Raw genomic sequence first — 12,046 nt, 5'->3', positions numbered from 1 at the left:
GAGGTGAATTTTTTTTTTAATAAATAAAATAGGTTAATTATAAAATTTTTAGCATCGAGTTTTTCATGATTGTTTAAAAGGGTGTAATAAATTATACAGTGTGCTGTTGCCTATTTGGACATTTACCAGTGGTGGTTATAAATGACTTAAGAGGAGGTGAAGATAAATGAAACATCATAGGATATAATTTGAGTTCATTACCAACTAGTAGGCTCATTGGGGATATTAGGGGTTTCTAAATATCCCTAAGTTATAAAGACTCGTATTTCTTTCTTTCTTTTTTATAGATGTCTTGCGATTATTTTTAAGCAAAAAGCCAATTATGGCCGCGAATAAAATGTTAAGTAGTTCTAAGATTTAAACTAAATACACGCACACTACTTTTCTCGAAATTTCAAAATAATTACAAATTTTAATTGAATACATTGTAGCTTCGATTTATTTATTATTCTATCTTTTTTTTAGCGAAAAAAAATTGAAAACATTTTATTTTACCTAAAATAGTGACTAAAATCAAAACTTTAAATAAACATAAGATATGAAGGGGTGCAAGTGTGACCTTGAAACTTCAGATTATTTCTGAAGAATATATCAATATCAATATTTCGTCTACGAAAAACGTCTTGTTGGTATTGGTTCAATGGACTTTAAAATGCACTACTTCAAAAAAAGTTTTAAATGATTCGTATCACTGTTTTTTTATGATACTAACGTTAATCATTGTCATATATTATCTTTACTTGTCGCAACTATGACGCGTCTCACTGTGATGGGTTTTTTTATACTTCTATACCTTTTTCTGTTAGCAGAAGAGTATACAAAGTATCTTTTTTGTGTAAATTCATAAGTATCATTTATATGTAAATAATAAACAAATTATAATATTGAGATTTTAGTATGAATAGACTGGTTGATTTTAATCTTTCTATTATCCTTTAAAGAAAAGTCAAAAAATAAATGATTGGTTATGTTATGTTTAAAATTAGTTAAAAATCGCACATTATAAACAAAAATTCCAATTTAAAATTTAAATGAACTATTATATCAACAGCAGCAGATATTTACTTACATAACTTATGTTTATTTTTTCAGAAAAATAGTTAACCATCAATTTAAATATAGAAGTTCTACACAGATCAAAAAATCCAATCATTATTTTAGTCCAATATTATGTAGATCTAGTTCTAAATTAAAAATTATAGATTGGGCTCGTCATAAGTATTAATTGGATGGGTTAATAAAAAAATAAAAGAGCATTAAAATAGTATTCATAAATTATGGTGGATTGGGCTGGGAAATTTTTGGTATAGTAATCTAGTTTTTCAAAATGAATTATTCTAGTTAAGCTAATTTTTAATAAACCACTAATGAAAGGAATTTTCTCTGAAGTAGTTATAAGAAGTATGTAAAATTCTAACAAATTACGAGTTGTCAAAAAATAATTATAAATTGTCAATTGTTCTCATATACACATGACACATTTGCCAAGAAATTTTTTTTCATTGAAAAATGTAATTATCTTAAAAAAGAAAAAGATTTCGAATGAATGTCACTTATGGTAACTATAAAGATTTCTAGTCATAACATAGTAGTTAAATTAAATATTAATAAATAAAAATTACATTTTATATATTGCGGTAATTTAAAAATATAGGTGAGAATTTTTCAATTTTCTACTTGATCAGACAATTGAAAAAAAAATTATTATTTTATGACAGATATTAGGTTAAGTTTGAAATATTTTATTTATTTCTTTAATTTTATAATTATTATGTAATTTTTACTAATATCTATAATGTTCTGGCTTAAAAGGTCCATTTGATGGAATTCCAAGATAATTGGCTTGTTCTTCAGTAAGTTTGGTTAATTTAACTCCTAAATGATCTAAATGTAAAGTAGCCACTTCTTCATCTAATTTCTTAGGTAATACATATACATTATGTTGATATTTATTACTTTGGGTCCAGAGTTCAATTTGAGCAAGAACTTGATTGGTGAATGATGTGCTCATAACAAAAGATGAATGCCCAGTAGCACAACCTAAATTCACTAATCTTCCTTCTGCTAAAAGTATTATATGTTTTCCATTAGGTAAAGTATATCGATCAACTTGAGGTTTAATATTGATTTTTTCAATGGCATTTTTTTCAAGCCAAGTGACTTGAATTTCACAATCAAAATGACCAATGTTACAAATAATAGCATCATCAGGCATATGAGGGAAATGTGCTCCTGTAACTATGTCTTTGCAACCTGTTGTTGTCACGTATATTTGACCTTTTGAACACACTTCTTCCATAGTGGTAACTTCAAAACCAGCCATAGATGCTTGAAGAGCATTAATTGGATCAATTTCTGTAACAATTACTCGACCACCAAATGCTTTCAATGACATAGCACATCCTTTTCCAACATCACCATAACCAGCAACAACACACACTTTACCAGCAATCATTATATCTGTAGCACGTTTAATGCCATCAATTAAAGATTCACGACAACCATATAAATTATCAAATTTGCTTTTAGTAACTGAATCATTAACATTAATTGCTGGCATTTTTAATATTCCTTCTTTTTTCATTTTATATAAAGTATGAACTCCAGTAGTTGTTTCTTCAGTAACACCTTTAATTCCATCTAAATATTGAGGATATTTCTTATGTACTAAAGTTGTTAAGTCACCACCATCATCCAAAATCATATTTAATGGTTTTCCATCATGGAAAACTAAAGTTTGTTCAATGCACCATAAATATTCTTCTTCAGTCTCACCTTTCCATGCAAATACAGGGACTCCAGTTTTAGCAATAGCTGCAGCTGCATGATCTTGTGTACTGAATATGTTACAGCTAGACCACTGAACTTCTGCACCAAGTTCTATTAAGGTTTCAATTAGAACTGCAGTTTGAATAGTCATATGAAGACAACCGGCAATACGAGCACCTTTAAGAATCTTTGATGGACCATACTTTTTACGCAAAGCTATTAAACCAGGCATTTCTTTTTCAGCTAAAATTATCTCCTTACGACCCCATTCAGCAAGGGATAGGTCAGCAACCTTAAATTTATGTGTAAATCCGTTTTGCATTATTGTTGATGAGTTAACTTTAATTAGTACTGTAAAAATAAAAAATAATAAATTTTTATATTTTAATCATGTTATTTTTCCACTTGGAAAATTTTTTTTTTTCAAAAATTATATTTTATTCAATAAAATTTTATGTAATTTATAATTGTTGTGCTATTGATTTTAGATAATATAATTGATAAGCATAAAAACAAAAATATATTTATATAAAATAAGTTAAAAAATGTACTATGTATTTGCCTAAATATTTACATATACTAAGTGGCTTTGAGTAAAAAATAGTATTCTTTAAAATATCTGTTTCTCACTCAAACATTTTTTTTTGTTTATATAATTAACTATAACTTTTTAGATAGATTATATCAAAAGTTGAAGATTAATGACATTGATATTAAATCAGTAATTTAAATTTTTTATAGGCTGATTTATTTACTTTTTTAGACTAAAATCACAATAATAATATAGTAAAAAAGGAAAATTTTGAAATTTGTTGAAGTAGTTGTGCAATTATGATGGATAATACATCATGGATTGACCCAATATTGACTTAAATAAATTCAAATTAAACAATCATTAAATTAAATCGTTTTAAAATTATAAAAAAAAAATTAATTAAGATCAGCATCTAAACACATAATTAAAATATGATAGTTTGAAAACATATTTATAATAATTTGTAAGTGAAAGTATTTGTAATAAATCAAATATAACTTTCAAGACAATCCATGTTATACAGATAATTAAAATTGGGCAGTTAATACATTTTTTTATCTCATTAAGTTAATTTTGGAAATATTACATTAAGTTAAAAGCTAAAGTATGTATACATTTTTTAACTTAGTACAATTTTAATTTTATTATTATATTGTAATAATGAACTAAAAATGAACATGTTATTTGAGTTAAATAAGTACTATAATAACTTTAATGTTAAATCTCCCAAAAAAGTAACAAGTTATGTAACTTAATTTTAACTTGTAAACAAGTTAGTGCCCAGCTTGTTAATAACTTATACATAATAAAATTATTTGATATTACATACTTACACAATTTCGACACACAACGTTCAATTGATTCAAATAAATAATAATGGTAGTCTAATTATTTTAGTCTAAGAAATTATAATCATGAATAATAATTACTCTACGGAGTGACTTCAGTTGTGAGCAAGTATAAAATTAAAAATTACCTAGAAAAACAATTGTTTCAAACTATTATGAGATACGAATTTCTGATAATTCAGTGGCAAAGGTTGTCGAACAGGAGACAATACCGCGTGTTTAATGTTTAGTTCAAATCGATTTTCGCTAAAATTTCACGATGTTTTTAATACAATCGATATTATACGTGGTATATTTTATCAATAAAATTTTTCTAATTTGTCCATTTTACAAATAGAGACTATCTTTAGATTAAATTTTAAACATAAAATATATTGTTCAATAGTGTAAAATAAACAAAAAATAACATATTATTATTATATAAAATGAAATAATACCACAGAATAGATTAAACTATTTAGTTTAATAGGTTTAATCTATTCTGTGATAATATCATAGAGTACATTATCATATAGTGGTAGTATCAGCTGTAATGTTATCAATTAATCATATTCTTTTTTTTCCAAAAAAAAAAAAAAAACGCTTGTGAAAATCTTTTTTTAAACCAACTCATTTATTTAATTGAAATCTTTCAATTCGTTCCAGTTTTACGAATATTAATATAAAATTATTGTACTTATTTATCTTCTATCATATTTTTATTCAGTGTCCTTAACTATGAAATTTATTTTTAAAACATCAAGATGCGTTGTTATTTGTAATCCCAGATTCCTGAATCTAGAGAGTTGTCTCCATAAAAATTGTAGACATATTAAGTAAGTTCTTTTTATTATAAATCTTTTATTATATTTAATTTATAAAATAAATAAGATATAAGTTGAGTAAGAAATGTTTGTTAGGGTTTATCAATTTTTATATTATGTAAAAACTACATAATTTTGAACAAGCTTTATTTTTTAAACTATTAAAAAAAAAAATTTCAATTATGTTATTTTGGTTAGAGTTTATTTAAAATAACAAAATATTTAGAATAAATGCTAGATAATATAATTTTTTTACTGTCTAGTGTCTGATAAATTATTGGCGAACAACCAAAAGAGAAGACCTCTTTTTTTTTGTTATCACATTATTATTTGGTATTAATTTTCAAATTATGAAGTAATGATTTCACTTTACTTAAAATATCATCTAGTAAAATTTCTTAAACTATTTTTGACCTTAGTAATGCACTATGTTAAGTAAAAAGGTAATAATAATTTTATTTAATTATTATTTTGTTTGGTTATTTATATTTACAGTAGTTGAATATAATTTGTAATTTATTATTATTACTTCCAGAAATGCAGCAGTTTTACACCTCACTCATAAAGAATCAAATAAATTAGGCCAAGATTCTAAAGTTCCTCCTTATTTTAGATCAAGTTTAAATAATAATAGCTCAAATATACAAGCATCTGAAAAAACTAAACCTCAATTAAATGGTTCAAATGAAACAAATACTTCTAAAAATGATCAAAGACTAGAAGATTTAAAGATCTTAAAAGAAAATTCGTTTGGAATACGTTTAATTAATAAAGTAGAAAAAATATCTCCATCTGCTGCTAAGTATGCAAGGATTGGTGTTTTTGGATGTAAAGTAAGAATTATATGAAATTTTCTTTTTCCGCCTAATTATTTTACTATAATTTTTATTTCATTTATTTTAGTATCTGTATAAAGATTGTCAAGTTCTAATTTTTGCATACAAAAAAATATTTACGTCTGGGCTTTCATCTTTAACGTATGAAGAATTAGAAATGAAATATAGGCTTCCAATGCAGCTACTTCGATTAACACCAATTCTTATTTTTTGGCCTATACCATTTACTAATTTTCTTTTATTTCCTTTAGCGTAAGTAAATTAGACATTTTAAATAATTTCTTATGCAATTGTAAATTAGGTTTCTTTGAATATAATTAGTTAATGATGTTTAAATATATTCTAAACTGTTAATATATGCAGAGTATACAGAATAAATAATATGAGTTACTCTTTTATTAATTGTGAAAATAGTGTTTTTAATGTCAAAATTTCATAAAAAAACTTTAAGAAATTAAAAAATTCAAACAAGGTTAAATTTGAAAATTTTATATATAGTAAAAAAATTTAATTATGTTTACAATCTTTGATATTCATTATATTAAAATATAATAGAAAATTCATATTTTTTTATTTTATTTTATCATAAAATTTTAAAGAAAGAACAAGTAAGTTACCTGAAAGCAGAATATAAAAAACAGGCAAATATTTAAACAAAAAAGAACCAGGCATGTGAAGTTTTTAAAATTAAGAAATTTTGAATAATCTTATATTATAGTTAATTAACACTCAATCATAATAACAACAATTTATATTATATTGTAATGTTAATAACATTTATTTTTTATGAATCTGAATTTCAGCTGACTACCTGGTCATTTTCTTTCTTCCTTCGACATTCATTTCACTAACTGTTCTTACAGGTTCCAATTTCTCTCTCATAATATGACCAAACCATTTAAGTCTATTTTCTCTCATCTTATCCACAATTGACGTTACACCCATACTCCCTCTTATAGAACCTATCTTTCAGCCTTATTGGAATTCTTTTATCGCATAACACACCAGACGCTTCTCTCCGCTTCAACCAGTTTCTTACATCCTCGTCAATACCACCGCTCTTTTGCACAACTGATCCTAAATATTTAAAACTTTCCACCTTTCCAATCACGTCTTCGCCTATTATCACTGGTCTCTTTATTTCACCTACCTCGTGTTCTCCTTTATCAAACTCGTACTCTGTCTTACTCCTATTTATTCTTAAACTCTTTTCTTCAAGACCTGATCTCCACAACTCTAGCCTTTGATTAATTTCCTCCCTATTTTCTATTATTAACACTATATCGTCAGTAAACAACTTGCACCACGGCACCTCTCCTTGTATTTCTCTAGTAATTTCATCCATCATTATGAAAATAAGTATAAGCTTAAAGCAGATCCCTGATACACTCTTACTCTTAAGCGAAAACCTTCTGTTACTTCTCCCATACTTTTTACCCTGGTACAAGTGCCATCATACATATCCTCTATTATATTAATGTACCTTTTTGGGACTCCTTTTCTCATTAATGCTCACTTTAGAACCTCTCTCGGTACTCTATCATACGCTTTCTCCAAATCTATAAATCCCATACAAAGCTTTTTCTTTTTTTCCCTAAACTTTTCTATTAGTTGTCTCACACAAAATAATGGCTCCATTGTTGACTTACGAGGCATAAATCTAAACTGGTTTTTAGATATCGATGTCTCATTTCTTATTCTTTTATCCAACTCAAAACTAAACCCAAATCTTCATACTATGACTCATAAGCTTAATGCCTCTATAATTTTCACACTCCAATCTCCTTTACCTTCAAATATTGGTATTACAGTACTATTCCTCCATTCTTTTGGCATTTTTCCTTCTAATAAAATTTTATTAAAAAGATCTTTCAACCACAGTATGCCAACACCGCCTAATATTTTCCATATTTCTACTACTGGCACTTTATCTGGCTCTAATGCTTCATTCTTTTCATTAATGCCACAGCCTCCCATCCCTCTTTATCACTAATTATATATACTAGTCCCTTGTTCCACAAGATATCCCTCTAATATCTCTTTTAGATACTCCCCATTCAGTAATTTTTCAAAATACTCTGTGATTTTTTTCACATTATCATCACTCAATAGCATCCTCTTATTAATACTTTTTATACACATTACATAGTGATAGTGTGATAGTGCTATTCTATCTCTAGCTTAATTCTTTTCACTAAAACCATACCTTACATATACTCTTTAATATCCTTTGCTCTTATTATTTATTCTTATGTCCATCCATATCAACGCATCTTCATTACCAGGTATTCCTTGCATCACCTCATCCATCTCTCTCTCTAAAATACTTCCTTGTCAATTTCATCACATCCTACTTGTACTGAAAAGAACACTTTATTCCATTTTTAATTACATTATTTGCTCTTACCTGCTGTTTCACCGTACTTCCGAGATGGGATAATACACCTAAATTTTGTTCAGGACTCTTAATACTTTTTGACAAAACTTTATGCTTGCTGTCGACCAAACACAGCCTGATTAGTCGACACCTCTTACGACTGGTAGAGAGGCCGTGGAAGTATTCTTAACCCCTATTCACAGGGACATGAATCCAGTATAATATTATTTTTTTAATGTGTGGCACTTTATTTTTCACATATAAAAACATGTACAAAATATTGTTTTTATGTTTTTTGATTTTTCAACATTTCACTATTTGGAGTTATGTATTTTGTCTCTACATTATATTTACATTTATTAATGTGTATATATTTAGATTTATATTTCCTAAATATTTGTTGTCTGAACATTTTTGGAGTGAAGAACAACTTAAACAATTTTGGACACATGATCAAAAAAAATGCTATGAACAAAATGTTAGAATTTTTGAGTGAGTAAAAATATTTTATTTATTACATTATATTAAACATATGCCAACTAAATTATTTAATTGGAGAAGTTAAATTAACAAAAAGTTTTTAATACAAAATACAGATATTTATAGAGCTCCTTAGAAATTAAAATAATTTTAATTTCACATTAATACTGTATATTTATGTTAAATGTTAAAACTTATATGATTGTATTCTATTGGTTTATTAAAAAATAAAAGTATATGTATTTCTTTACTTAAGCTATTCTTTACTATTTCTAAAATAATAATTGTTGCAATGAAACATCTTAAATTTTAAATTGTAGTAATTAATGGGTATTTTATATAATTATTTACAATTTGTATACAATATGTTATTAACTTATTGATGGGTTCTATTAATTATGATTTTAGACATTTGAGTTTAATGGCTGAAGAATGTTCTGATGATATGCTTTTAAAATGGTTTCGTGTAATTGAATGTTTAGCAGCTGGGGGTGTTTCCCCAATTGATGATATTCAATATGCTATACCAGTATTTTCTATGTTCCCTTATCGTTTTAGTACATTACCTCGCCAACACATTGTAAGTATTTATTTCAAAAATATTTTTAAATGTTATTGTTAAATTTTATGGTGTAATTTTTTTATATCTTATTTTAAATTAAATTAAATGTAGTAAAATTATAAAAAGATCAATCAGATTCTTTTAACAGAATTTTTAATATTTTACACACTACAGTATTATACATTATCATCAGGGCCATCTTAAAGTAAAAAATATGAGGAAGTGAAAAAATTATTTTTGTCAATTAAATAAATTTTTTCAAGGGTTTTTAGTAATCCTGTGTATTGAAAAATTGCCGACTGAAATAATTAAGTATTAACTAGTTGTTTTCTGCATCCCCTTGGGACAGCTCTGACACAACCATTCCTTTTTAAAGTAATTTTTTTTAAATTTTAATAGATATCTATTTTCTAGAAATTTGTGTATACCTAGTCATGTCATAAGTTCTGCCCCTATTAATTAGTTGTATAAATATTTTATGATAAAACTAATAAATTTGATCAAGATCGTCTGAAGAAGTGTATAAATGTAAATTGTGGATATATTGAATAGTATTTAATTTTTTTTAGTTACTATGTTAATAAAGAATAAATAACATTTATTCAGATTTTTTATATTTATTTTATTTTATTTATTAAATATATACCTTTGTATAAGGGACTGAACCTATGTCAAGACTAGGTGAAATCTGTAAAATTATTTTGGAATAATTACTATGTATATTTTTAGACTGTACTTTTGAAATTGTATAATATGCATCGTGGACTTAGAAGAAGAGTGAGATTAAAAAAATTAGCTCAGTATATTCAATTAATGGATCGAGCTATAGAGGCCAAAGGAGGACCTGAAGAATTAACCCAACGTCAATTACAATGGGTATGTTTGATATATAGCACTTATTATTTTCTCAATTCTATCTAATTTATTATTCAATAATAATTTTTTAAATTATTTTGAGTTAAATTAAAATATTATTGTTGATACAAATAAAAACTATATAATTATAAAATGTCTGGTTAATAACAACTTGAATTATTAGGGAAATGTGTGATAGTAAAGTAGAAAAGTGTCGGTTTTATGCGTGGCCTATGCTCAAACATTAAGTCTTTAATACCTCTGTAACTAATTATGTTACCTCTGTAACATACATTTTCTAAATTAAAGTAAATAAATAGCTGTAATTTTAAGCTTTGAAATAATACACTTTATATATACAGCAGGGTGGCCCACCACTCACTGACAACTTAAAAAACTTTTGATCCAGTTAATATTTTTAGCTGATTTTTTTTTTAAATAATAGTTATACGTTAGGTCTATAGCTATATCTCAATAATTAATTTTTTTACATTTTATTAAAAATATTAATTATTTTTAAATTTTAAATAAAATATAAAAAAAAAATCTAAGATAGCTATTTTGTAGAGTAGAATTTAAGAAAAATTTTAGTAAAAAAATATCTTATTAATATTCAATAGTAAATATTCTGTAGCGTTTTGAAGTTTGTAAAAATTTGAATTTTCATGTATTATTTTACGGTAATAAACATTGAAATACGTATTGAGAAAAGGACAGAAGAAAACGCTATCTTTTCATGATTACTGTGTATACATATGATGATAGTGTGTATACATTACAAACTTGGCATAAATACCATGATAAGAAATTAGATAAGGCAATTATTACTTATCACTCTCATTCAAAAGTATATTGAAAAGATAGCGTTTTCTTCTGTCCTTTTCTCAATACGTATTTCAATGTTTAATACCGTAAAATAGTACATGAAAATTCAAATTTTCACAAACTTCAAAACGCTACAGAATATTTACTACTGAATATTAATAAGATATTTTTTTACTAAAATTTTTCTTAAATTCTACTCTACAAAATAGCTATCTTAGATTTTTTTTTTACATTTTATTTAAAATTTAAAAATAATTAATATTTTTAATAAAATGTAAAAAAATTAATTATTGAGATATAGCTATAGACCTAACGTATAACTATTATTTAAAAAAAAAATCAGCTAAAAATATTAACTGGATCAAAAGTTTTTTAAGTTGTCAGTGAGTGGTGGGCCACCTGTATATATTAAGTGTATAAGTTGAATTGATAATATAGTTACTTTATAGGAGCTCTTACTTTTATGACTACTCTCATTATATATTAATAACTTACAAAAACAGTCAAATTTTAGTAATAACCTTCTTTTTTACCATTAAAACTTGATTAGATTTAATTTTAATGTACTATTAACCAAATTTCATTAAAATAGTAGGATGATTTTTTTTTCAAAATGTAATGATTAACATTTTGCTGTTAGTATTATGCAATATCTTACATTTAGAATGAATGTGTATTTATATTCAATATTATTTTATAGTTCTTAATTATGTTAAAAATATTATAAAAATCAAAGTATATAAAAGTTGTATTACACATAATAAACTTTATATTCATTAATTGCAAATGTTATTTTTATTCATGTTTCAGGCTTGTCTATTTAGAGGATTGAATCCATTCTCATCGAATAAGGATAATTTAGTTTCTTATTTAAATAACTGGTTAAAAGTGAGTTCAAAAATTGACAAGGATACTCTTAGCTGTATTCTTCACTGTCAAGTATTACTTGCTTTGAACCGACCTGAAAATGACATTTTAAGGAAAACTGATTAACAAATAATACTCTATATTAAGTAATGATCTATATTTATGTAGACACTAGATGAAGAAATTGTTATTTTTTTAAAATCTAGTCTGTTTTATATTTATTTTATTGTTTATTTTATTTTTATAAAAATAATAATGTTAATATCATGTTTTATCTTTTTGATGTTAA

The 12,046-nt window shown here is 25.2% G+C and overlaps 2 protein-coding genes across 3 annotated transcripts; one reads left to right on the top strand and one right to left on the bottom strand.

The window, feature by feature from the left end:
- Positions 1–1,721: 1,721 nt before the first annotated feature.
- On the bottom strand, positions 1,722–4,505 carry LOC126896361 (adenosylhomocysteinase). 2 transcript variants are annotated; one of them, XM_050669067.1, is made up of 2 exons: positions 4,134–4,505; positions 1,722–3,120 (listed from the first exon to the last, which is right to left on the bottom strand). In XM_050669067.1, the coding sequence occupies exon 2, from the start codon at positions 3,089–3,091 to the stop codon at positions 1,784–1,786; it is 1,308 nt and encodes a 435-aa protein (XP_050525024.1). In that variant the 5' UTR covers positions 3,092–3,120; positions 4,134–4,505; the 3' UTR covers positions 1,722–1,783. The 2 variants fall into 2 exon arrangements, with proteins under 2 accessions (XP_050525024.1, XP_050525023.1); XM_050669066.1 differs by having other exon boundaries at positions 4,138–4,502.
- A 220-nt stretch (positions 4,506–4,725) lies between these two features.
- On the top strand, positions 4,726–12,046 carry LOC126896362 (LETM1 domain-containing protein 1). The gene is made up of 7 exons (XM_050669068.1): positions 4,726–4,967; positions 5,491–5,788; positions 5,859–6,043; positions 8,547–8,660; positions 9,057–9,228; positions 9,940–10,086; positions 11,701–12,046. The coding sequence occupies exons 1-7, from the start codon at positions 4,870–4,872 to the stop codon at positions 11,881–11,883; spliced, it is 1,197 nt and encodes a 398-aa protein (XP_050525025.1). The 5' UTR covers positions 4,726–4,869; the 3' UTR covers positions 11,884–12,046.

Source organism: Daktulosphaira vitifoliae, unplaced genomic scaffold (assembly GCF_025091365.1).
Source record: "Daktulosphaira vitifoliae isolate Bord-2020 unplaced genomic scaffold, ASM2509136v1 Scaffold_1, whole genome shotgun sequence".
Lineage (NCBI taxonomy): Eukaryota > Metazoa > Arthropoda > Insecta > Hemiptera > Phylloxeridae > Daktulosphaira > Daktulosphaira vitifoliae.
Note: the sequence above shows the minus strand (reverse complement) of the source record. Positions and strands in the feature narration are given on the sequence as shown.

Coding starts and splice junctions, on each gene's coding strand:
- LOC126896361 (XM_050669067.1), bottom strand. CDS start 3,091: ATGCAAAACGGATTTACACATAAATTTAAGGTTGCTGACCTATCCCTT.
- LOC126896362 (XM_050669068.1), top strand. CDS start 4,870: ATGAAATTTATTTTTAAAACATCAAGATGCGTTGTTATTTGTAATCCC. Junction 8,661..9,056: donor CAAAATGTTAGAATTTTTGA/GTGAGTAAAAAT, acceptor TTATGATTTTAG/ACATTTGAGTTTAATGGCTG. Junction 9,229..9,939: donor CATTACCTCGCCAACACATT/GTAAGTATTTAT, acceptor GTATATTTTTAG/ACTGTACTTTTGAAATTGTA.